We start from the raw sequence: 25,375 nt of genomic DNA on the forward strand, positions 1-25,375 counted from the left end.
GCCTCTTTTACTTTTATTGTTGCTTAATGCAATTTTCTAATTGTTTGCAGATTTGTTAAAATCATTTTATGCTCGTTAAGGGCTCGAAACTTCGAGCAATAAGAGGATTGTCTTTGTTTGTTTGTTTGTGGGCTGCATGGAAAAAATAACAATGTGGCATGTACATACATATGTACATATACAAATGAATATATAGAAGTGTATATACATATGTACACCGCCACTCGAGCTCGTAATTGGCATTAGCATTTTAAAGTCAAATAACAACTTTTTCTGAATGCGCAACTGAGTTTGGTTTTCTTTTAGCTGCTGCTGAGTAGGAAAATAGTGGAAAATATGTCTAAGAATAGTTGATGGAATGCCTTAATTAAATATTAACATTCATATAATTAACAATATATTTTAAATACACTTTTTGAATGTACTTTGGCTGACACAAAAATTAGGTTGTAGGCCGGATCACTTCCTCTAAGTATTCCTTCCGCTAAATCTCTTTAAAAATTCCAAATCCTAACTTTGGTAATACCAAAAGTAAGCAGGTAACAAGAAAATTGTAACAACTATTACTGGATTTTCGACTCGTGGTGATAGAATGGAGCAAATGGTACTTGAAGTCAGGGTCGAGCCAAGGAAGTTGTAAGCAAATTTTATGGTTTCTTTTTGTGTGTTTGTTATGTTGCTTATTTTAGACGTGAACTCGTTAGAGGCTTTAATTTGTAACTACTAAAATAAGCTAATAATCATTTAAGTTGTTCAAAGAATGCATCAAATATCACGAGTATTTATGGGTACATTTGTGGGGAGTGGAATTTTGCGAACAAATTCAACCACTCTGCCTTTCTATCTCTCTCTCTCTCTCTCTTTCTCTTGCTATCACTCACTTATGTTGTGAGTATTCCCTTTGTGGCTGTGTTATCTGTTGCTTCTATTGCTTGATCTATTTATTTTTCCTTTCTGCCGCTGCCTTAGTTCCTTTTGCTTTAATTCCCATTTCTGTTTCGCCTGTTTGCTGTCGTTTGTGTCGCTTATGTATGTCGTTGTCCCCTGCTGGACTTCATTTAGTTTTGCATAAAAAACGCGTTTAGCCGTCCATCAGGTACAGGTAGAGGCCTCCCCCTTTAAGTATGCCAACTGAAGAAATAAAGTTAGAATCTTAAAAGCGAGCATATGGTATGCACAATAAATACAACGAACAAGTCGCAAGTCAAGCCTCTTGGAATACCCTACCCAAATTCATGCCAAAGGAGGAGTTTGTGCGAATAAAATCTGGAGGAGTTTCCACTGGAAATTATCCACAATTTATTGGTCATTGATTGTCGCGTTAAGTGGCAAACCAATGCAGCAAATGCAGAGTACCCCTTCTGCTGCCAGGGTATACGCAATGAAAGCAAACAGGAACGGCACGGCCTGCAAAAAAAGAGGAGCGAAAAGAAACCAAGCAAAGGAAATGAAGAAAAACTTGATTTATTTTTATGTGCCCGACGATGCGGCAGCATGGAGAGTCCAAACAGGGAGGGGGCAGGCATTGTGGTGCTGTGCTGTAGCTTCCATTCATACAAATGCTACGTGCGTAATGACCAGGCACACACACACACAGAGAGAGACCCTGCCCCTGCACGCACTTGAAGTTAAAGAAGTTCCACGCTGCGTATACGTAATCATATTCTTTCTTTTTTGTATACATATATTTTTCCAGGCAAGGCCCCAGGCCGCCCGAGCCTGTTAAATTATACATCTGCATGTGTATACCTGAGGGAGGGGTCAAAGGGGGTTCACGTGGAGTGGGGAGTGGGCGCTGCCTGCGTGGACAAGTGGCCAAAAAACACACATAAAGAGAGCAAAAGAGAGAGAGAGGGTGAGAGGGTGAGAGGAAGAGAGAGCTGCTCAATGGGCAGCAGAGCAACAAAAGGATTTGTGAGAGAGGGACACACGCAGAGGCAAAGGGCAACGGGAAATGATTTTCCTCAGGGAAAATTCAAATCAAACGGAAAACGAACCGAACTCAAGCCGAGCATAGCTCACTGATGCTTTTTGATCTTAATGTGTGCGGCCCCAATCAATCAGCAGATTATTTAATTAGCTTTGAAATGCGGCAAAAATATTTCACAGAAATTTGGGGACAACTGAGGATAGTTTTGAGTGATTTCTAAGGGATGTAAAACGTGTATGGCATGGCCATGGGTACATGGTACATTGGGTTTTTTTTAATTGGTTAAACATAAATAAGCATACAAAAAAAATAAAATTCAACTTCAACCTCCACTTGAACACACATAAAATCATAATTATTACCTCTAACATGATTAATTATAGCTTAACAGCTTAAAGACATCAAAGATGTATTGCCCAAAGATCTGGTTAAATGTTGGGCCCCAATCTGTTGCATGTTGCATGTGGCATGGCCATGCGATGAACCGGTTATTCGACAACAGTAATGGACTCTCCAGTAGTCTGCCTGCCAGTTGCCAGCAGTTGCCTGTGGCACTGTGGCAGTAATAAAAATGCAAACAAAAAAAAGAGGAGGAAATGAAATAGAAACGTACAAAGCCTCTCCCTCCACCCTGCATCCTCCACCCACTGCTCCCCGCTGTGCAATCGTGTGTAAATTCTGGCAATAGAAATGCCATTATAATGGAGCGCAGCCTCTGAATTTCTTTCCGTTTCCCGAACTCCCTGCCGTCCTGTTGCCGCTGCTGCCTGCTGGAAATGAAAATGGGTAAATGGAAAATTGTTGGCATCATCAACACGTAGCGTTGACGTGTTGAAAATGCTGAAAATTATCGCTAACTCGTATTCGGATATACGGATATGCGGCATCGGCTGGGGGATGTCAGTGTGCAAAAAGCTCTGTGCCAATAAAATGATTTTCAATTGAATTTCCACGCACACACAAAGACCGACACACACACACACGGACAATGTTGACGGTATACAACAAATATGTATGATTACCTTTAATAACATTTGTCTGGGACGACTCTACTCTGTATGTACTCGTGGCTATATTTATTATCTCGGCTTTCGCGCTGTTGTGGTCTGTTTGAATGGCACGGCGAGCGGGTCCACTGGCCTCTCATTAATCTATAATTGCCTTAATTATTGCTAGGACGACGCGTAAAGGACACCAACAAATACAACACAAACACCACAAAACCATCAGCGAAAAACCGAAAATGCGCTGCACGAATGGGAATGAAATGTGAATGAAATTTGTATTAAAAGCAAGAGAAATAATCAGAGAACAAGAGAGAGATAATCAGATAGCCCTTTTTGGGCTGTGGAATCCATGAGTGAAATGTTTTTGTTGGACAATAAATAAAACAAAAATATAAATAACAACTGGAAAGCACACAAAATGAAATGCAGTGAGAACCTGCCGCAAAGAGGATGCTAAGGATGCTGTTGCCGTGGGACTACTTTGGGCTGCAATGTGGCTCGAATTGGCTTGACTTTTGGCTTTTGGGCCCCGTCTTGCGTTGTAACTGCGCGTTGCCCTGCCCCCGAATTGCATCTTTTGCATGGAGTATTTATATATATTCGTAAAGGCAGTTTAGTTGAAGAACTCAGCTATGAGTCAGACCAAAGATACTTTGTTCGATGATGATTCCTTCGGCAAGCGCTGCCTATACTCCGCCTGCTGTTGATTCGAGCAGATGGGTCGGTCCCAGCATCCAATAACTAAACAGAGGAAGTGGGCAAAGTTTTTAGTTTTGTCTTATTTTAACTGCATTTTCTTTCGTGCTTTGCCGTTTTACTGCATTTTGTAATGTGCAACACGTGTGGCAGCATTCATCATCCACACATTGCCACAGCCACAACATCCACTGGCAGCCGCATGAGTCGAGCCATCGATGCGAGCTGTCGCCTCTTATTGCCATCAATATTTTCCTATATTTATGTGCATACACTGGCTGAAGCCGAAGCTAAAGTGTCCTTCGATCACACACACACACACACACACACACATGGCTCCGATGCAGCGGCAAGTGGTCACAACAATGCAACGGCTGTCCTTGCCACTTGATGTGGCAATGGATGCCACTCTGGCAGCCAGTCCCTGTACCCGCCCCCGGCAGCCCTTCAGCCACGGGCACACACACATTATATTCGTATTAGTTTTTGAAAAGCGCATTATTAAGCTGCCTCCTGCCTCCTGCCTGCCTGCCATGTCCTGCCATGTTCATGGATAATGGGCTCTTGGCATTGTAATGCCCATTTTTGGATGTCCTGCGGCCGGCCGAAAAATGGAAATATGCTAATATGGTGTGTGTGTGTGTGTGTGGTTCCAGTGGCAGGGCACAAGCAAAATACAAATACCAAAAATAGACACATTTCAAGAGAGAGCGAGAGAGAGTGCCTGTCGTCCAAGGACTCGTCGGGCTTCGATTGAGTGGTGAGTGGGGGGCTGAGGAAAAGAGGAACAACCCAAAAATCACAACGAATTCAATTCCAACTCGTTTGAGTTGTGTCGAAAGTTCAGGCTCTCGGGGGAGCTTCCTTTTTGTGGCCTCTGGTCACACTTCATTGCACTGACCCAACCCAAGCCACCACCTGCCACGCGCCGCCTGTGTTATCTCCGCCTCTTTGGGGGGCACTAAGCCCAGCAGATAAATGGACACTGGCAAGCAGGGTCGAGGCAGCGGGGAGCACGGAGAGCAGCATTCCTTTGGCGGCATGTGTGTTGGCTTTTTGGGTCAAATCAAGCGTAAACTCTACGATAAACCGATAAACAAAACAATTAATTGCATTGTCACATGGCCGCATGGCCGCATGGCCGCAGCACAGCAAACGGAGGAGGGTGCAAGGAGAGGCACAGGGCTGAAGCATAAAACTATTCCTATATCCCCTTTTTAATGACCATTTTATACACACGACTTGCCCCACAGCCTCACAATATTTATTATGATAGTTGGTCTTCGGGCTCGGGACTCGGGACTCTGGTTTTCCTGGTTGTTGTTGGTTCCACTGCTGCCCTTTTCTTTGGGCTGCTCGGTCACTGACTTGTCCTTGGAGACAGACAATGCAAAGCAGCGCCGAGGCAGGAGTGGAGCTCCACTCTGCCCTACTCTGCGGCAAGTATGCAATAAATAAGGCCAGCAGCGTGGAAAGTGCATGAAATACTCGAGTCTCCTGCCCTTTTCCTACCTTCCCCTGTCCGAAATCACTCCACAGAGGCCCGAAAAAACCGCCCAAGCAATGGCATGGCGGTGCGGGGCGACTCCGGCTCTGGCTTGGGCCTGGGACTTGGATTGAAATATTTTCATATTTTTCAACAAAAATATGCAACGAAACGAAGCCTCTTGGCCAGGCAGCAACAGAGAACTGCCATCTGCTCCCCGTCCCCCCAAAAAATACGAGTAATACCTATAAAACCTTGAGTGCCGAATACCCTCGAATATTGGAAGCAAATTCCCCCGAATACCCTCGAAGCCAGTTCCGTGGGATGCAGCCAATCGATGCTGCTTTGAGAAACGTTAGAGGTAAAATTCTCACCAAATTTCTCACAACAAATACTTGAGCAAAATATTAGAGCGCATCGAAAATTTAGACTCAAATAAATCAGCAATCAAGCCTTAAATTACGATTTGGTATTGGATAGACATTGATTCCTATTAGATCCACTAGAAGCTCGACCACACAATAAATGCACCTCTGTTCTTTAAGGTCTAACGCTTGGAGTACACCAAATTTCATATCGATTACGTTTAGCCTTTGTCTTTATCAATTCATTAACCGAACAAATAATGCCCATAATTATGGGAAAAATAAAATGCTTCGCTCCGTTGGTTACGTTTGGTTATAGAACTCGTAGTTTTCCTTCCACATTCCTCGAATTTCTCTCCTTCCATCATGTACTTAACTGGTCCGTTACTCGTGTCAACACGCGACATGCAGCAGCGCCACTTGGTCTGCGCTCCAGCTTGGTGTTCCATTTGCCACTTATTGGCTCATGCCTGTTGCACCCCCATTGCAGTTCCCATCTACCAAATTGGAGTAACTCAGACTGAACGAAGGAAACGTGTCAACAAACAATTTAACAATCAACAGGACGAAGGGTGTCGTGATTCAATCTGCGCCCAAACAAGTGCGGAAATACTCACTCAAATTATTGTAAACTCCATTTGATATGCATAACCGGTAGCAGGAATCCCTGGTGGTACTCAATTCAACCCATTTTCAGCTATCAAATACGAGAAGTGCGAGTACGAATATTCGGCAATAATAAACTGAAGGCACAGCAGAGACCCCCGTGCCGTGGCAGCCTGGCTACATGGATACTTCCGACCAAAAAGGAATGCAAAAATGAACTGCAATTTGTGTGTGTGTCTGCTGGACTGTCAACCCATGCCCATGCCCCTGCACCGCACACGTATTGCCTATAACAAGCCACCAATTACGATAGAAATCTGCAAGAAAGTGTGCAAAATCGAGCAAAAAAATGTTCGCCTATAAGGCGAAAAACAAATTTACATGCAAATCCATTTACAGCATCATGGCACAAGGACACGGTGGAGCCGGTGAGCCAGGAGCCAAAATGGCGACACGCCCACAACTGTGGCTATATAGGATCACTGCCTGTGTGTGTGTGTGTGTGTGTTTGTGTGTGTGTGTGTGTCAACCAACAAATTATCTCAATTTAGCATAATATTTACTGAACTGCATTGAACCTGGCCAGGCGACAAGCGACAAGCGAAGGCAAAAACCAAACTGTGGGTTGAGATGTAAGAGGATTTTTTTTTTGGGGTAAAAGAGAGAGCGAGAAGACCGTGTTCCGTGTGCCAAGGACAGCTGGTAATTAGAGCTGAACGAAGGCTCGTGATTGGAAATATATTTCAATATGACAGAAGAACAAATCAATGGCAGAAATGCCGCTGGCAGGCACAGTCTTTTGTTTCTGGGAAATTACTTCTTTCTATTTTAGAAAATCTACAAAAATAAAGCTGTAAGTCTTTATAGAGTGAAGCGAGCTCCTTGATAGATTTCTTTGATAAATGCATTTCCTCGTCTCGTGCCTCACGCGTGCAGCTCTTATGCTGGTAAATGTCGCGATGCTCTGGCAGCATTTCATGAGCTAAGAAATTGAATTGAATTTTCGAGTCGTGCTGCTTGTCCTTGTGTGCTCTCCTGCTGCTGCTGCTGCTGCTGCTGCTTGACTTATGGCTTTTGTATCCTGTTCTGGGGCTTAGAGATGCTCGCACCCGAATGGATGGTTGTGGGTGTCTGATTGGGTTTGGGTATGCTTCTGGCTTCTGGGTTCTGGGTTCTGGTCTTGTCTGGGCATCCATTTCATGCATGGCGGTTGGGCATTCCATTCAATTCAATTCCATTGCACGAAACTGCCTCGCACCAGCCATAGGAAATCAGTCAAACTAATGGCCCTTGATTCTGTCTATTGAAAAAAAACGTCCCATTTGGCGGCGAGAGAGCAGAAAGTTTCCCAACTGCATTCCGCTGACATTGAAAAAGGTGCAGCCATCCACTACCCAGAAGAAGTCATGGAAAAAATATTTACAGGGTTGTGGGGGGGTTGAGTTTGAGGTGCAACTAACTTTATTTCATGCTAATCAAAAGTTAAATTGCAAAATCGAAAGTAAAAGGAAATGAAACGACATTGGATCTATCTCTGGCGCTGCCCGGAACCACTCGGCAGCGATCGATTTTAGTTCTTCAATTAACAACCCAAAAAAAAAGTGAAGAAAATACCCGAAAAACTAGGGATGACCTAGCGGCAGGGTAGGAGGTTGTGGGTGCCTTTTTTCAATTTACTAACGGAAATCCCAGGCAGTAAAGCGCATTCAATCAACGACTGCTCCTAACTTTGTTGCGCCATCGAGGGGGAATGGAATGACTGTGGATGGGTATTAAATTTATATGTCAATAAATCTCAAAGAGCAAAAGGCAAACGCCAAGTCCTGGCGCAAACTTATTAGCCAACGCGTTTAAGGCTATTAAACCAGGTGCACACACACACACACACACACACACACACAGGCAGGCATGGTGGGTCACCAGGTGGGATGACGCTGATGCCAGATACACCAACTATAAATCAGAGGTCTGACATGGCCAGGAATCGGGCTATGAACTCGTACACATAAAAGGACTCGAATCAGGCCACGAGTAATTGATGAAAGCTCTGGGATACAAAAGGCTTCAAATGTACTTCAGAACTCAATGAAAATCTTGCAATTTGAACTGCAAAATGTGCACTTAAATATTTTAAGCTAAAATCAAAGATGTCGCTATGTCGAAACAATTTTAATCATAAATGAAACATTGCACAGAAGTAACTTAAATAACATTCAACACTTTTGGTTTCTTTTGCGTCTCTGCTGTCCATCATATGCAAAGGATTTGCCTTTTGCTACACAAAATGCGGCTAATCGCAGACATGTAAACACAGTTTACATCCAGGAGAAGCACAAAGCACAAAGACTCAGAGGGGAGGCAGAAAGGAGAGAGACTTAGAGGCAGGCAGAGACACAAACCCAGACAGAGACTCATGTGTAGATAATTTCATTGTGTGCCTCTCTCTGGATGTTTTTGTGGCAATTCGTCATTTTCTTCGCCATACACTTGGCAAAAGGCATTCTCGCCTCTGTTTAATGCTCACTAAGGGGCCTGACACTCGCTATAACTTCAGGCTGCAGTGTTCCCATTTTTAAAGCTCCCTCTTGAGCGTTTATTTTGAAGTATGTCAACCATCAATCATTTACTATTGTAGTGTATTTTGTGTTCTATAAACTAGTCTCTGTAAGGCGGCAGTGTATCTTAAGTATCGGCCTGTGTTTCATTCTGTTTGCTGGCTCTAAGCGTTGGTTATTAATCAGTCAGCCGGCAAAGTCAGACCCACTTCACACCCTTTTGCATACACACACGCAAACACACAGCCCTTGCAGGCGTAGCCTTCCTGGCATAAATCTCAGACAACGCGTCGTATGAGTGATGTCAAATGCAGGCAAAACACTGAAAGCGGACAACTGAGAACTGCCGCCCGTTGTGGCAATCATTAATAATACTTTTTAGTTTGCATACACACACATGTGGGAGCGCCCATCTTATCCAGAGTTTCCTTTCAGCTTGGTGGCTAACAAATTGCCAGTGCTTGGGGCAGCAACAAAATTGCAATTAATCAAGCAGACAAAAATCTGCTGAAGCCCCAGAGGCAGTGCTCCCTCAACCCACTCGTTACTCATGACTCAATGTTGCACTGCCAAGGAATATGATGTCACTAATCAACGGCAAAGGAGAGCGCCATGGAATGAGAGAGAGTAAGAGAGGGAGGAGGATTCAATGTTCATTGATTGGTCGAAAATTAACTTAAAGCCAAGGGATCTTACCTACCCCCAGGATTATGCACAGAAAAGAAAAAAGAAAACAAGAAATAACCAAGGGTAGAAAAATATATGCATATAAAAGACGAGCCAAGAAATTAAATTATTTGTGAGCAAAAGACCGAACCAAAGCGAACCGAAGCGAGGTCCCAGGTCCAAGCGGTGGCGCACGTTGGGGATCTAGAGAAAAATGAGCATGGCAACAAGGCCATAACACACACACACACACATGGTGCATATGGGAGACTGGGCAACAAGTGAAAATCCATTTGTTAGAGGAAATCGTGCAAAAAGCTTAAATACGAAGCTTAAACATAAGTAGCAACGAATGGAGCACACAACCCAGCCACCCAAGCCCATCCCTCCCAAGCCCAAACCCCACTCAAACCCAACAACACACCCAGCACGATACATATGGATATACATACATATGTGGGCTGTGCTCTGCCTGTGCAAACATACATATATGGGCCAGGTTCCAGGCCAAAAAACTAAATGAACCACCAGTGAGCCGCCTCCGCTTCAGCCTTCTTTTTGTGCCAGCATTTACCTGAGACCTTGCCGCTGGCTAGCAACAATTTGTGGGTCGTTCTGTAACAGGAATATCAGCAAGTAAGAATATTAGAGATATTTTGATGCTTGCTTCATGGCGTGCCTCTTTGCTTGAATGTTGTGTGCGCAAGCATAATTTAGTCTCCCTATTTGTGTTGCATCTGCTGGGTATATCTGTGGGTAATCGTCTATCAAATCTCCTTCGACAATAAATGGAAAGTGTGTCCCACTTTCGTTGTGTGTGTGTGGCAAGTATTTTCCTACTGCTTACCTTTCGCCTCTCAATTTCTCTCCAGCTTCCACATCTTTGTGTGGCTTTTGGTGTTGTTTTCGTCGTTCTTGTTGTTGTTGGGACCCCGTCTTAGCTTTTAACGTGTTTTACCGTTCGCTTCGTTTTGCGCATAAAATGAGCAGGCAACAGGACCGTGAAGCATCGCTTGCATGTATGCGTGCGGGTGTGTGTATGTGTATGTGTCGACCGCATGGCTCGTCTCCCTTGGGTAAATTTTCGTATTTAAAATATATGACCAAGAAATTTTCAAACATTATTTTTTAATTTTATTTTCTTTTTTCGGTTCTAACTTTTCTTTTTACCGCAAATCAATTTACCTGGTCCCAGAAATGAGAGCATAAGAGCATCAGAACGAACGAGCATGGAAGCAGATAAACGGAAAGGGTTGTCGAGTACGTGGGGAAGGGAAAGGAAGGATGTGTCTCTCTTCAGGGCTGAGCCTGTCGGAGTCTGTTGAAGTCTGTGGCTGTTTGTGGGTGTCTGTGGGTGTCTTTGGCAGTCTCTGCCACTTGAATTTATGTTGCAGTCAAAATTAAGATTCTTAAGCAGGTAAAGGATTTTTCGGTGGCTTTGCCTCCTCGTATGGAAATGCATTAAGTGCTGCATGCGCGAGGATATGTGCCTCGTTTACGTGCCAACCAAAAAAAGAAGTGTAGCAGCAAGAAAAAGAAGCCCCAAAGAAGCTGGATAATAACCCAAAAGTGGAGTCGACTCAAGTGTTTGGCTGAGACCTTTATGAGCATCCCGGCAGGATTGTGGCAGGAATTACCCGAATGATGGATGCAAGCCGAAGATGGCAGTTATTTTCACAGCTGAGTGCTGACTTCGTGTAACTTTCCACTCAAGTGTCGATGGATGGAATGATTACTGAAAAAGCTTCCATTCATTTAGAATCAGACTTAAAGTGTTTATTACTCGTATTGTTTGTATTTGAATTGTTTTGAAATTCAGAATGGAAGCGAACCTTATCGTATACAGATCCAAAACGAATCAAATAAATATAAATGGCAACTATTTAATTCCGAATAATAAAACAATAATAAAGTAAAGTATAGTAAGGTTTGCAATGGCTTCAGTTTCTAATTATCTAAAATTTAATTTTTGCATGATTTTTTGACAACTACGAGAAATTCACTGAAAACACTTTGATTTTCTGATAAATATAATTTAGGTTAAAGTAAATAGCTGCGAATGTGAGTAACTTCTGGATAACGTGAAATGTATTTAAAATACTCAAAAAAACATGCTGATTTTCATCCAAAAATATTCTAGATAAAAGTCGATGGCAGTGGATAAATGTGAATAAAATTTGGAAGGCTAGATAATCTTCTAAAAAACTCAGAAACATGTTGATTTTCACATACAAATATTCTGGATAAAAGTCGATAGCTTTGGATAAATGTGGATAAAATGTGGATACCTGGAAAATTATATAAAATACTTGCAAGTCCGTTGATTCTCAAACAAAAAGATTCTGGATACAATTCGATAACAGTTGACAAATGTGGATAACTGGTGTGGATAAATTGGATAGCTTTGGATTATTTCATGCGATAAATTTGGGTTGTTAAATGATTCTACTAGTTCGGATGCATACAAATAAAAAATGGATAAATCGGATAAATTTGAATTTTATTTTCTCGTAAAGTTTAAATCAAACATGTGTTTGGGGATAAGTAAAGAGTAAGTACAACCACCGCAAAACAACTTCCACGGAACCGTTGGAATCTTCGCATCTGATAAACATCATTGGTTGATAAGCCTCCGACGGCTGATTAAGAAAAAACACGCCTTTCGCCATAAAAATCAGAATAACTGAGGTGAGGAAATGAATGAAGTAATTACATAAAATGAGGTAATGAATGGATCATAATGGATCCATATTCAAGTGCATTTAATTTCTGTTTTTACGGAGTGTTCTTGGAACATGAGACCATTGATGATTAACAATAGTAAGTAATGCTAGTCTGGGGCTGGGCATCGATAAGACTTGCGCTAAAAACAAAAACGAAGTAATATATATGTATAATAATAGTTGACCCGAAATACAGTCCAATGGTCAATGCCCACAAAAACCCAACAATCATGGCCACGGCTCACAAACATGGCAAAAATTAGTCCCAAAAGTCCGCCAAGAGTGCACATGATTGTCTTCAGGTATTCAGGCCTCCAAACTGGAATTCTCTGATCGGTTCGCGTCTGTCGACTCTCTCTCTCTCTCTCTACTCCCACTCTCTTTCGTAGAGTTCGGCGACACACGCTGTCGATTAATGATAAGATTAGCCATGCGCCGGATAACGATTTTGCTGGATGTTGTGTATAAAAGCATTGCGGACTGTCCCAGACACGAACAGACACTCATCGGTGTGGCAGCAGCATGGCAACGAACTCTGGGTGGAGGAGGAGCCTCTGGCTCGGTCTCTGGCTCTGCTTGACCCTCGGGCTGCTCCCTGGCCTGAGTCATCAGGTGGGGAATCACATTCCAATTTTTGTTTGCATTCCGGGGAATCAATTATTTATTTATATTTTGCTTTTGCTTTTTTGTAGGCGTCGATCGCCGAGCGCGACTACTATACGGCTGGAGTGGTGGAGTTCCGGCACACCGTACTCAGCACCTCCGCCTGGTCGGACAATCTGGCGGGTTATCTAGAGATCCTACAGTCGACGAATGCCAGCGAGACGGACATCATTGTGTTTCCAGAGTTGACGATAAATGGCATGGGACCGCAAACATTTGTGCCTGAGCCCAAGGATCAGATCGCACCCTGCCTGACCGATCCCAATGCCGTGTACTATGCCGAGTTCCTGGTGGCCCTCTCCTGTGCCGCGCGCAATGTCAGCAAGTACGTGGTGATCAATGTGGCGGAGAAGAAGCTATGCACGGACACGCCCGAGGATACACGGCCTTGTGCCGCGGATGGCTTTAATATCCACAACACGAATGTGGTCTTCGATCGCCAGGGAGTGGTCGTCTCCCGCTACCGGAAGGTGCATCTCTACGGAGAGAACAGGAACACCACTTACGAGCCAGAGTTGGAGACCTTCGAGACGGACTTTGGCGTTACCTTCGGGCATTTTATTTGCTTCGATATCCTGTTCTATACCCCGGCCCATCAACTGATCCTCGAGCATGGCATCACGGACTTTGTCTACCCTACCATGTGGTTCTCCCAGCTGCCATTCCTCACAGGTGAGTGTCGTTGCCTTATCAGCCCTAATTGGCATTTAACTAGCGACGCCCTCTCCAGATGAAGTGCCCTAAAGATTAGCTCCCCCACCACACCACAAGCCCATTAATTCTGTATCTCTCCACTCCCCCCCGATAGGTGTGCAAACACAGCAGGCCTGGGCGTACGCAAACGATGTGAATATGCTAGCTGCTGGCGCCAGTCGTCCTGCGGTGGGTAGCAGTGGCTCTGGCATCTACCATGGCCGTGAGGGCGCCCTCACCAGCGTAATGGTGCAGGGCACCGGCGAGCGGAGTATCCATGTGGCACAGGTGCCCAAATATGCGGCGCGACAGCCCGTGCGTCAGCGGCGTCAGAGGCGAGCTGTGAGCAGTCCTAGAGAGGCGATCAGCAGCTCTAACTTCTTCATGAAGCGGGACTACCTGGAGAACTATCAGACGCAGCTGCTGACGATTTTGGGCAACCAAACGGGCAGCCTCACGTCGAACATCTGCTATGGAAAGTTTTGCTGCCACTTTGACATGGAGTGGAGCCCCTTGGAGGGTGGAGGCGGTGTCGGAGCAGCCAACTACCGGCTGGCGGTGTACGATGGCTGGCGCAATGAGCAGACGGTGGACGCCAATTACATACGCAACTGTGGCCTCTTTGCGTGCTCCGGTCCCACCCTTGAGGAGTGCGGCGGTCTGCCATCCGCGGAGAAGCTCGAGGAGCAAGGGCCGCGTGCAGCCTTCAACCGCTTGGAGATCGGCGTCACCTATCCGGAGTCGAGTGAGTTTCTGCTAATGCCAAGCTCCGTGCTGGATAACCTGCTGCCGCTGAAGCCATCGCAGTTTGAGTGGTCGCAGGAGAAGCCCTCAGAGGAGAGGTGAGTCGTTCATCACCGTAGGCAGACTTTCTTTCAATCTCTAAACTTTTGCATTGAATTCCCGCTACAGCTACCAGCATGAGGTTCGCTTTGCACTGCGCGACCCCGTTGAGATCAGCAGCGTGCTGACCTTTGCCATCTACGGCAACTACTACGATGAGAAGTGCACCTTTGGCGTTGGCTCCGAGGAGCAGCAAGTGGCCTGCGGCTACAGGAACGGATCGTCGCGGCTCGTTCTCTTTGGCGCTGGTCTGCTACTGCCATTGCTACTCCTTCTGCGGGGTTAATCATACCAAGGGATATCCTTCTATTTGTTGGTTTTTTTTTGTACATAGTTTCTTATAAGGATCTGAGAAATCGGATGGAAAGTGGTGTGTGTGTGTTTCTCCAACTTGGTGGCATTTCTGGAAAAAGATTTTATTCAGTTTGGTTGAAATATATCCCTAAATAGCGATTATTATTTTGATTAATTTTCAAGGTATATAACCGTTGGTTGGAGGAGGTTGAGAATATCAAAATGAATTGGATATTTTCGCGTAGCTGTGAGCTTTGAGCTTTTGAGCTTCGAGCTGCCCTCCGTATGATCAAAGCCATGGTGAAATTACTAATAGGTAACGTCGTCAGCTGAGTGGAGGACAACCAGCTTATTCACCACGCTCAGAGAGGCAAGCGCTAGAGAGAGATAGAAAACGTTTTACGTTCTGCACACTGCAGCTGGTGGGATTCGATTGAGAAGGAACTGTGGTGAATCCGTCACCTATTAGTAATTTCTCCATGATCAAAGCTGCTTGCAAAAGTGCTGTATGCAAAAATGTAAACAAAGCCTGCAGTCACACATACTTATGTACCTACATATGCATGCACATGAAAGCTCCACGTGCAGCCGATGCTTTGTTGACAACTAGCTTACGACAATCGTTTTCTCTTTCTAACCCACACTCATCATGTCAGGTATCTCACTCTGTTAATCCTCTCTGAGCGCGCCGACTTTCATTTCAAACTCTCTCTTCATTTCAAACACGCACTAGTACCGCAATGGCATAGGCAAATGACCAGAACAACTGTAAATCATGCAAAGAGATGAGACAAAAAAGAATTCTTGAGTGGTGGACAGACCAAAAATACACTTAAAATATCATTTATTTTCTTTTTTAATTTATTATTTTTGCAGATGAAATCTAATAGCAGTATTGCATTCATTCGCGTGTTTTGCTCTAGCCTAAAATTCTGCCATACAGGAATCAGCACAATGAGTGCTCAATAAAATCAAAGAGCAGGTACAGAAGCGAGACGGTCGCGTTAATGTTGATTAGCTGCGATTATTACCTGCGAGTATTTGGCGATAAGATTGAATAGAGAGATCTCAACGGATTGTTGGCATTGCGTGTTTGCCGAGAGCGACAGACAGACGGGGAGAGAGAGAGAACGAGAACCGGTTAGCCGACAAATTCACAGTTAGTTTGGCTCTTACTTCGTTCGAGAGATGATCATGTGGCTGAATCGCATCTGGCTGCTTTCTTGTGTGGTTGTGGTGCACCTTTCTGGTCGCCCGGTCAGTGGCAGTGGCGAGTTTTACACAGCCGGCGTCGCAGAGTTTCGGCCGGCGGTGTTCGGTGCCAGTTCCGAGCAGCTGCTCGAGGATAATCTTAACGGCTACCTGGAGCTGATTGCCGGTGCTAATGGCACCAGCGATATACTGGTCTTTCCCGAGGCCACCCTCAACAGTGTGCTCCAGCTGACGGCAGTGCCGGAGCAAACGGAGCACAGTCTGTGCGAGGCACACGAAGGAGATGATCCCCGAGTGGCAGAGTTCCTGCGCCGGTTGGCCTGTGCGGCCCGCGACGCACGCACCTATTTGGTGGTCAATGTCAAGGAGCGGGCAGAGGAGGATGCCACCGCCTCGACAGACAGGGGATACAACATCTACAACACGAATGTGGTGTTCGACAGGCAGGGGGCGGTGTTGTCGCGGTATCGCAAGTGGAACCTCTACCTGGAGCCGCTCACCAATCGCACCCAAACCGCAGAGCTGGCCACCTTCCGCACGGACTTCGGCGTGACATTTGGGCACTTTATCTGCTTCGACATGCTGTTCTATACACCGGCCCAGGAGTTGGTTGAGCGCCTGGGCATACGCCATGTGATTGTCACCAAAATGTTCAACTCGGAGCTGCCCTTCCTGACGGGTAAGACAGAGTATAAAGCATGCTCCATGCTTTCTTGTGGATAATTCTGTGCTTGCTTTTGGCAGCCTCACAACTCCAGCAGGGCTGGGCCTGGGCCAACAATGTGACTCTGCTGGCTGCCGGTGCCAGCATGCCACTGGCCGGGATTAGCGGCAGTGGCATTTATGACGGCCAGCAGGGTGCCCTTACCAGGATCATGGTGTCGCATCGGGCGGAGGGTCAGCGACAGCTGCTTCTGGCACAAGTGCCAACGGATGGATCGCAAGGGACTTCCACGCCCACGGATGAGGAGGAGTCGCCTTCGACAGTGCAGCTGAAGCTACTCCAGCAGCCGGACATTGGCAGCTTCTCCACGTGGGCCCTGCCCTTAGTCAATGGGAGAGCGGCGAGCAAGCGGCTCTGCCAGGCGGATCTCTGCTGTGATTTCCAGCTCAGCTGGAACCTGCTCGGCGCTCAAGCCGAGTACCACTATCGCCTGGGCGTGTCCGTGGCCGAACGTCGCTACGAGCAGGAGCAGTACAGCTCCATTCGAGTGTGCGGCCTCTTTGCCTGCCGCGATGACAGCCTCGAGTCCTGCGGTCTGCTCAGCAATCAGCTGGAGGGCCACGGCGGTGGCGTGGAGTTCACTTCGTTGCGGATCAGCGGGGAGTTTGTCAAGCGGCCGCGACGCCTGCTCATGCCGAACACTCTTACCTACGGCCTGTATGCGCTGCAGCCTTCGGAGGTGGCCTGGACCATGCAGGAGGTGCCTGCGAATGACAGCCACACCCACACGCAGCTGGAGCTGCGCCAGCCGCAACGCCAACTGCTCACCTTTGCCCTTTACGGGAACTATTTTGAAGAGTTCGCCTCAAACGGAGTGGCAGCTGTTTGGCGCGGCATGCTGACGCTGTGGCTCCTCCTGGCGATTTCGATGCATCTGCCCATCCTTTGTAACTCTTTTTAAAGGAGCTCAGAAAGGAAACATCTCCACCTATTCCCACCATCACGTAAAAATATAAAATTTAAATGGTTAATATGCGGACGTTAGCCATGTGCTTTTGTTCTGGAAATTATTCGGAAAATACATATATGTATATTTAAAGTGCTCCTCGTCGATTCAAGTGCCAAATACTCACAAATCTGAAAGGCTTTCAATTTACACTAATTGCTCATTATTTTGCAATAAACATGGCTGAGTGCTCATAAATCAGGCAAGGCACACCAACAATTACATTTATTTACCCATTTAAACACTAAATATTTTCGTTTTCTCTGCCGCCTGGCAGATCATTAAATGAATGTGCGGCATATTCGATGGAGAACTACACTTTGCCACACTTTCGATGGATATTATGGTCTTCGCAAATATTGTTTTCAACTCCATATTTGTAGCTTCTAGTACCTTAAATATTTATTCTCAGCACATGCTTAATAAATTCTAATATATTGTGGCTTTGGTTAAGTATTTATGTTATCTTTTGCACTATCTATAAAATTATTTTACAATTTCATGCAAAAATTTGGCAGTAAAATTTTGGCTTGCATATGTTTAAGAAACAATCTGCAGATGGAAAGCCATCGTTTTAATCTTATGTTACCCTTGAACTGCCTGGCTAACGGTAATTAAGTGTTACACACACACTCACGATGATAGCCACATAACCGGGGTCTATTTGGTTGCCTAATTTATGTGAATTGTAGGCAGTGGGGGAGAAAACCAGAATGGTGGGGCATGGGAATGGTGTCAAGTTCATGTCATTAAAGGTGTGATTAACAAAAATTAGTAGCTGCTTAACGGATACCCCAAAAACAATCTCCACACATAGACAGAGGGACGGACAGCGGGACAGAGAGAGAGAGAGATAGAGAGACACACACATGGAGAGAAAGAGACACTCAAGGCATCCAAGCACACACATCCAGAGAAGAGCAACAGTGTGCCGCTGCCGCTGCGACTGGAAAGTAACATCAACACCCAACAGCCCCGCGCAACAGCACCAAGCACCCACACCACCCGCACTCTCCTACCCATTGAAGCTTTCGCCCCATCAGGTGTGTGAGAGAAGCAACACATGGAACGGACGCCAGCGCCAGCGTCGACAGCGACAGAGACGCTTTGCGTTGGCGCAGAGAAGTTTTCATTCATTTCAACTGTTGCTCCCCCACTTGTTAGCACACACGCGACTGCGACGACGACGACGACGACGGCGACTGCTGCTGCGACTGCTACGGCGCCTGGAAGGGAAAGCGGCAATAGGAGCGTGGAGCAGGGACGTTGATGAGCTTCCAGCCGTGGAGAGTAAAAGATGCGTGTGACCAGGGTATATTCATTAGAGGTAGGCACCTATTATTTCAGTAACTTCTTTATTTATGCAAGTACTTATTTATTTTGAGATTTCCTCTCTCCATGCTTCACTCTTGTTTGCTACTTTCCCATGATGTGTCTCGCAATGAACTGCCCCCCGTTACCACTGCAGCACATGGTGACCCGCCTGTTCGATGCGTTCGCCCAAGGCATTCTCTGTCTCGATCTGTCCTATATTTGTAAATCTACCCCACTTCATATCAATATTACTTGCGACCCACCTGTGCGCGGGTGTGTGTGCTCGAGTGAGCGTGAGTGTAGACTTAACATTGTAGAGATTTCCAGAGTGTAGACTGCGTTATATTTGCCTTGAATAATTCACACAGATATGTTTTATGGATTCCATAGCAAAGGCGCTGGCAAAGGAGAGCTTCGCTGCGCTGCGCTTTTTCCCGCCTCGCACGAGTCGGCCCAAAAATGCAATTAAAAAGCGCAGTACCACTGTTGCTTCCCCTTCCCTGTCCACGCTGTCACTCCCGCCCGTTCCTGCCTACTCACCGCCATGCCATGCAGCTGGAGCCGACATCCAACCAACGATACTCGGCTGGCTGTCTGGCCACTCGGCTCCTGCTCGGGCACTCCGTCGTCGTTGGCATGCCGCTGCCGGCGTCGCTGCCCGACGCGTTGCGTGCTGGCTGCCGCATGCTGGCATTCTGCGAAAGCTTTCGGCGCGTGTAACATCCAGTAGGCGTTCAGCCTCCGAGCGGATAACATTGCGTTGTTGTAGTTCTTGGAGTCCAAGCAAGACAGACACTGTCTCTATTTTTATATCTATCTATCTCTTTCTCTCTCTCTCTCTCTATCTCTCTTTCTCTTACACACTCACACGCACACCCACACATCAAGAAGAAGCTGTAAAATCAACCGTTAAAAATCGAGTTTTTAAAACAAGTTTTCAAAAATAAGTGCGTGTTTTTTAAATTTTTGAAATCGGTTAAAGGAAGAATTTCAACACAATTTGCTGTTGGAAAATTTTAAATTCGAATTTCAGATTCTGAAGCACACAAATTAAGGAAAAATCGGAACTTTCATTGCTCGAAATTCACTTGAGAAATTAACTTAAAATTTCATAGACAAAAATATTTGAGGTTTGGAAAAGAACTTTAATTGGAATGAAAAATTAAATCATAGAATCAAAAGTTTTAAAAATCAATTTCGCGGTAAAAAATCGGTTGTATTCCCACCCAAACTTATTTTTTGTTGTATTTTTCTTGTTGTAAACTATTTTTTTGTTGTGTTTGTGTTGAAAGTTTTGGTCCTTTGGTTCTCGCTCTTGCTCGCTGCCTCGGAGGTGAAATTTTTGATTTGAAAATCGTGGATTTCCTTAGCGCGCGCGCAAATTCTCGCAGTTGAAATTATACGAGTATATGGTTCTGCAGTAGAGAAAGATCCATAAAGCACAGACACACACACACACCATGCGCACACACACTTTCAATGTGAAGAAACACACACACAAACGCTGAAGAAGTCCTAATGTTGTTTGTTGCTATTTTTTTTCGGTTATTGTTGTGATTTTGGCAGAGACACCAGAAGATAAAAGACAACTCAATAAGCTGATCAGCAGAAAGAATTCAAATAAGAATTACAAAAAATAAATATAATAAATCAAATCAATTCAAAAGAAAGAAATACAAATTGATATTGAAATAAACAACAACAAAAAAAGAAGAAGGTGAATCGGAAAGGAGAACGGAAAGAGCAGTCCGACGGAGAACGGAGAAGGCCATTCAACCGATAAAAGGTAAATGCCAATGTTTATCGAATACATTTTTTGGGAAACATTTACAAAATACTTGCACGAATGTAACGCATACGCAGTGAGGGGATATGAATTATAGTAACAAATAATATGTGTACTTATTATTATGTATTGCAACTTGGGCTATAATATTTGTTGAGGTTTTCAGAATGGAAAATCCCAATCAATTCTATTTTTATGAATTCACGGAAGTCCATGTTGTGCTTGTTGCGTTTCATTGGAAATGCAGGATTTGCGCTTGCAAATTATTGATCCTTGTAATCCTTTTAGTGGCATATGCTCCCCGCGCACCTTGTGGGGAAATTTTGGGAAAATATTTCACCGATGGGAAGTAGAGGAAATGCATTACACTCTATGTTACCCTGTGCAGAGCACAGCAAAGGTTTTCCAACGAAAAATAATGAACAACAAAAAAATGTTGAATGCACGAGCAGATGAGGATTTCAGTTCTAGGAAATACCTTTTGGCATGATGAAAGGCAAATGCCAATGTCCATTGCACATTGCTTTTTGACTCTGCCCCAAAAATAATATAATGCATGTGTGCAGTTTTTTGGAGGGATGGGACACAGCATTCCTCTGTGTCTGTCTCGTTGTGGGGGATGGAATTCTTGGAAGAGGCTTTCATCAGAGGTAATTGCAATTCCATTTTGAGCTCTTGTCAGCAATATTTCAGACAGAAATAAATCACAAAGTGCATGTCCGCAGAACGAAAACAATTTGTTGAGACAAACAACAATTTTCATATTAAAAGAAAACATTAAACAACGAAAAAAGTAATTTAATTGTAAAAATAGTAAACTAACTAGGAAATTCTTCAAAACTCTTAAGAAATAAGCTAATTTTATGTGTAACTTAAAATATTTGTATATTTTTAAAGAGTTTAAAGGAAACTTCGGATTGTTTTTGTTTGTGGTCCTTGTTGGATTTTGGACTTTGGGAAAAAGGTGTTGCCCCAAAGGGTATTTGCAAAGGATGTCTCTCTGTCAGCTCTGGTTTCAGTTTCCCATTCCATGCTTTTCATTCGCTTTTCTCTTTTCTTATCTGCTTATTTTTCGCTTCTATGCTTTCATTTTTCTTGTGTTTACAATTTGATTTTGTAATATCCATTTTTCATTCTCCGTTTTTTGTTTATCTTTTACTATTTTTCTTTACATTTTCAAATTTGTCTTCTCTTAATTGTTTATTGGTGTTTGGTTTTCTCATTCTTTAGCTTATAATTGGTGATTTTCTTTAATTTCTTTTGGTTTTCCACTGGGTTTCCACAGTTCGAATTTTTTCCCTTAAATTGAGTTTGGGATGCATCCTTTTCATCCATCATTTCCATCTCTGTGCGAACATCTTGCGGGTCCATTAGGTTTTCTCGTGGACGGGCGAAATGTTTCAATAAATTTTCCAATTTTCCAATTTGATTCTCTCTCTCTCTTTCTCTGCCTTACATTCTGTTACTGTTTCTGTTCATCTTTATCTCTTTCTGTGCTGTGTTCATATTATTTGTGCACGTTTTCTGTGTAGCAAATCAAATTCGGACAACGGAAAACTGTGCGTATGAATAATATCGCAAAATATGCGCAAGATTTGTGTTGTGATCAAAAAAACAGAGGGGTGGTGGGGGGAAGAGTGTGTGTGTGTGTGTGTGTGTGTTTGGCATGTGGCATGTGGCATGGGATTATTGGAAATGTTTTTTCCTTAATTATTGGCCAAACGGCATTAAATTTTTCAAGTATTTACTAAAGCTTAATCAAAACACAAAACACACACACATATGCATACAGAAACGGAATAGAAGAAGAGAATATGTACATATGTATGTACATATGGATGTATGTATGCCATGATTTTTGGATTTGCTCGATTTTCACGATTTCCACTAAATAAACTTTTGATTGTGTGTATCTTTGTATATTACGAGCACGAGCACGAGTACGAGAACGACTGCAAATACGAGTATATATTGTACGATTATTGTGCGATAGCTGGATGAGGGCATTCGTCAGCAATTGGCAGCTGTTCGATCTGCGAGTACACTCACAGAAATTTCCATGCATGTTCCCCAAAACTTCTATGCACATTTGTTACAATCAATTTTGTAACTTGTTGCATACATTTTAATCAATTGCAACTGAAGATCCATTCTGATGTTTTTCAGCTGTTAAGAAAGTTGAACTGTTTTGGTGTATATTTTGAGGATAAATAAAGAAATAAAATACGAATGGTTTTTGGGCAGAAGACCAACAAAATTAAGTTATAAAATAGATTATTTCAACTGAACTTTCGTTCCATATTTAAAGCCATTTAGTAAATCAATTTCTCTGTGTGTAGTTTTGATACATCAATAAAATCTCACTCTCTGTCGTTCTCTCTGTCTTCTGACATTATACTTGATTCTCTTGCTTGATTCTTTGTTTTCCTAGTTGCTCTCTTTCTTGCTTTGTCGCTCTTTCTCGCTTGCTGCCCATAGATGTTGGTATGTGGTATATAAATATATTTCGCGTACTAAATTAATTGATTATAAATCCCATTTGAGCGTCTCATTAAACATCAACCTTAGCATACATATGTATGTTTATACATCCATATATGTGCATATGTACATATGTACTCGAACGTTTCGTTCGACTTGTACGATATATGCTAAATGTATTTACTCGCATTTCGTTGTATATTTATGTTCAATATATAAACAATTAGTGTGGAATTTGTGTGCGTGTGTACGTTTTTGTGTCTGGTATTTCTGAACTTTAAACTTTTTTGTGTGTGTTTTTGGCACTGCTTTTCCATTTTCCATTGCCCATTTGCCCATTTTCATTCTGCTGTTTCTTCTGGAAGGGACTGCAAATTGAATTAACGCTAAATGTAAATGTGTATGTAATGCCACGATCTAAAACCCAGAAAGCAAATACAAATACACTTATCCAACGCATACACACGGACGGACGCATGAATAGACAAACGGACATAGTGGGCAGAACGGACAGAGAGCGGACCAGCGGATAAGCGGACAACGAACGGACGGAGCGACATGTAAACAGAGCCAGAGGCAATGGCAAAGGCAAAGGTAACAAATGGCTTTTCAAATAAATTAGCGGGCGGCATTTGTAAACAGAGAAAGATGCAGAGATTAAACAGAGAGCAGAGAGAGTGAAAGAGAGAACAAGAGATGGCTGCAGAGGTTTAGAGAAAGATAGACAAATAAGCAGAGAGGGCGATGTGTGTGCGTGTGTCTTCTACTTTAGGGGTCGTACCATTAATTATCGACTTTCAATGAATTCCTTCACTTTCTTGCAACATCATCTGCACCACTGTGCGTATACGTGTTCTATGCAAATATCTTGTACATATTCTGGCCAAAATATATCCCTTAGATTACAGTCATAGACACATGGTTCGAAATGGGAAATCAGTAGAGAATTGTGTGAAGCAAACCCTTGTGACATTCCCTAATTCATCATCGCTAAACTTTATAGTTAGCCCTCGCGCCCACGTGGCGCTACACAAACATGGTGAATGAAATAGAGCAGTGGTGGAGATGGGATTCCAAAGAGGGATTCCGATTTGCAGCAACTATAACCGGTTGCAAGTGGTTCCATCAGATTAATTTAGCTTGCTTTTCTTTTGCTTATTTTTGGGGAAACTTTTCGAAGTGAAGAACGTCTGGATGCCACGAGTATTTCAATTAACCATTAGATGATGGTTCGAAAGGGGCCATGGCGCAGGCAGGGGTTGCACACAAGGCAATCCATTAATTAAACAATTAGAACTCGGACTCGGCAGATGCAGCAGCAGCACGTGGTGCAGCCGGGTGGGAGGGTGACAGGTGAATTGCTTAGGGGAAAACTAAATCGTGGAAAATCTATCCATGTGTTTGTGTGTCATGCTCTCTTTCTCTCTCCCTCTATCTCTCTATCGTTCTTCTCTGTGTGTGTCTTCTTTTGTGCTGTTTGCTGCTTGCATCGTCTGCCCCGCCGTTTGATATGCAAAATTCAGAATGTGTTTACCTTGAAATATGCGCCATGTCACTTTGCCACTGATGCGAGAGTTGAATACTCGATGGAGCATACACATACAGACAGCCAGAGAAAGGGACATAAAGGGACAGAGAGCAAGGGCAGTAGGGCGATAAAGGGCAGAAGAGAAGACCAGAGAGAGATGTAGAGTAAGAGTGCACCAGCAGAACAGAGTGAGCATTGCTGAAATGTGAAATAGTCGTGTACATTGTGCAACATTATGCTGGCCCCGATGTTCGCCTGCTGCCTTCCTGCCTGACAGGTGAACTGCTGCCCCTCGAGTAGGGGCAACTGCGAAACATGCTGTGGAGCAGGGTGGGGGGTCACGGGACAAGTGCAGCTGCCTGTCACATTTGATGAGCTGCATGCCCTGCCCCATGGGGCACGCCAAAAACCACTGGGGCACTGGTAACCCTCTTTTCAAATGTCATTGCGAGTCGGAGTCTCGTCCAGTCATTAACCAGAGATTCCAGAGCGGTGCCCCTCGGTGGAAGCATATCCCTCTTCTTTTCCTTTCCCCCTTTTCCATTTACATTTTCTGCATTTGTTCGTCTGAATGGATGGTTCCTAATCGCTGCATTCACGCTTAGCCACTCGTTGCAGCCGTCTTTGTTCGTTACGCTGTTGTTGCTCGTTGTCTGTTGTAATTTCTGGCTCTCTGGCGTTGTTCGGTTTGCTGCTCTCGCTGTGTAGCTGTTTTTAAACTTGAGATTAATCTTTTAGTTAGAGTTTCTTTTCTTTAGTTACACTCGCTATTTGGACACTCTTTATAACAGCTTCTCGCCACTCGTTACACGCAATATTCGCAGCAGCAACTACAATTATTCGGTGTGTGCCCTCAC

At 44.2% G+C, this 25,375-nt stretch overlaps 3 protein-coding genes across 14 annotated transcripts in view; all 3 read left to right on the forward strand.

The window, feature by feature from the left end:
* Positions 1-12,537: 12,537 nt before the first annotated feature.
* On the forward strand, positions 12,538-14,598 carry LOC117902832 (vanin-like protein 1). The gene is made up of 4 exons (XM_034814451.1): positions 12,538-12,646; positions 12,727-13,369; positions 13,506-14,232; positions 14,303-14,598. Exons 1-4 carry the CDS (start codon positions 12,557-12,559, stop codon positions 14,517-14,519), a joined length of 1,677 nt encoding a protein of 558 aa, XP_034670342.1. The 5' UTR covers positions 12,538-12,556; the 3' UTR covers positions 14,520-14,598.
* A 1,058-nt stretch (positions 14,599-15,656) lies between these two features.
* Positions 15,657-17,423, forward strand: LOC117903034 (vanin-like protein 3). The gene is made up of 2 exons (XM_034814763.1): positions 15,657-16,418; positions 16,484-17,423. The coding sequence occupies exons 1-2, from the start codon at positions 15,716-15,718 to the stop codon at positions 17,362-17,364; spliced, it is 1,584 nt and encodes a 527-aa protein (XP_034670654.1). The 5' UTR covers positions 15,657-15,715; the 3' UTR covers positions 17,365-17,423.
* A 1,987-nt stretch (positions 17,424-19,410) lies between these two features.
* Positions 19,411-25,375, forward strand: part of LOC117902498 (voltage-dependent T-type calcium channel subunit alpha-1G) — an 86,619-nt gene continuing 80,654 nt past the window's right edge. For 11 of the 12 annotated variants that reach the window (XM_034814339.1, XM_034815745.1, XM_034815830.1 and 8 more), the window contains exons 1-2: positions 19,411-19,520; positions 20,290-20,509. The gene's annotated coding sequence lies outside the window, so the exon portion shown is untranslated. The remainder of the gene's footprint in view (positions 19,521-20,289; positions 20,510-25,375) is intronic. The other variant, XM_034814793.1, reaches the window with a different exon arrangement.

This window comes from Drosophila subobscura, chromosome A, assembly GCF_008121235.1.
Source record: "Drosophila subobscura isolate 14011-0131.10 chromosome A, UCBerk_Dsub_1.0, whole genome shotgun sequence".
Taxonomy (NCBI): Eukaryota; Metazoa; Arthropoda; class Insecta; order Diptera; family Drosophilidae; genus Drosophila; species Drosophila subobscura.

What these genes read in the sequence shown, in the direction of transcription:
- LOC117903034 (XM_034814763.1), top strand. Translation starts at nt 15,716, where the DNA reads ATGATCATGTGGCTGAATCGCATCTGGCTGCTTTCTTGTGTGGTTGTG. An exon ending in GGAGCTGCCCTTCCTGACGG is followed by an intron (nt 16,419 to 16,483) that starts GTAAGACAGAGT and finishes TGCTTTTGGCAG; the next exon opens with CCTCACAACTCCAGCAGGGC.
- LOC117902832 (XM_034814451.1), top strand. Translation starts at nt 12,557, where the DNA reads ATGGCAACGAACTCTGGGTGGAGGAGGAGCCTCTGGCTCGGTCTCTGG. An exon ending in TCCCTGGCCTGAGTCATCAG is followed by an intron (nt 12,647 to 12,726) that starts GTGGGGAATCAC and finishes GCTTTTTTGTAG; the next exon opens with GCGTCGATCGCCGAGCGCGA. An exon ending in GAGAAGCCCTCAGAGGAGAG is followed by an intron (nt 14,233 to 14,302) that starts GTGAGTCGTTCA and finishes TTCCCGCTACAG; the next exon opens with CTACCAGCATGAGGTTCGCT.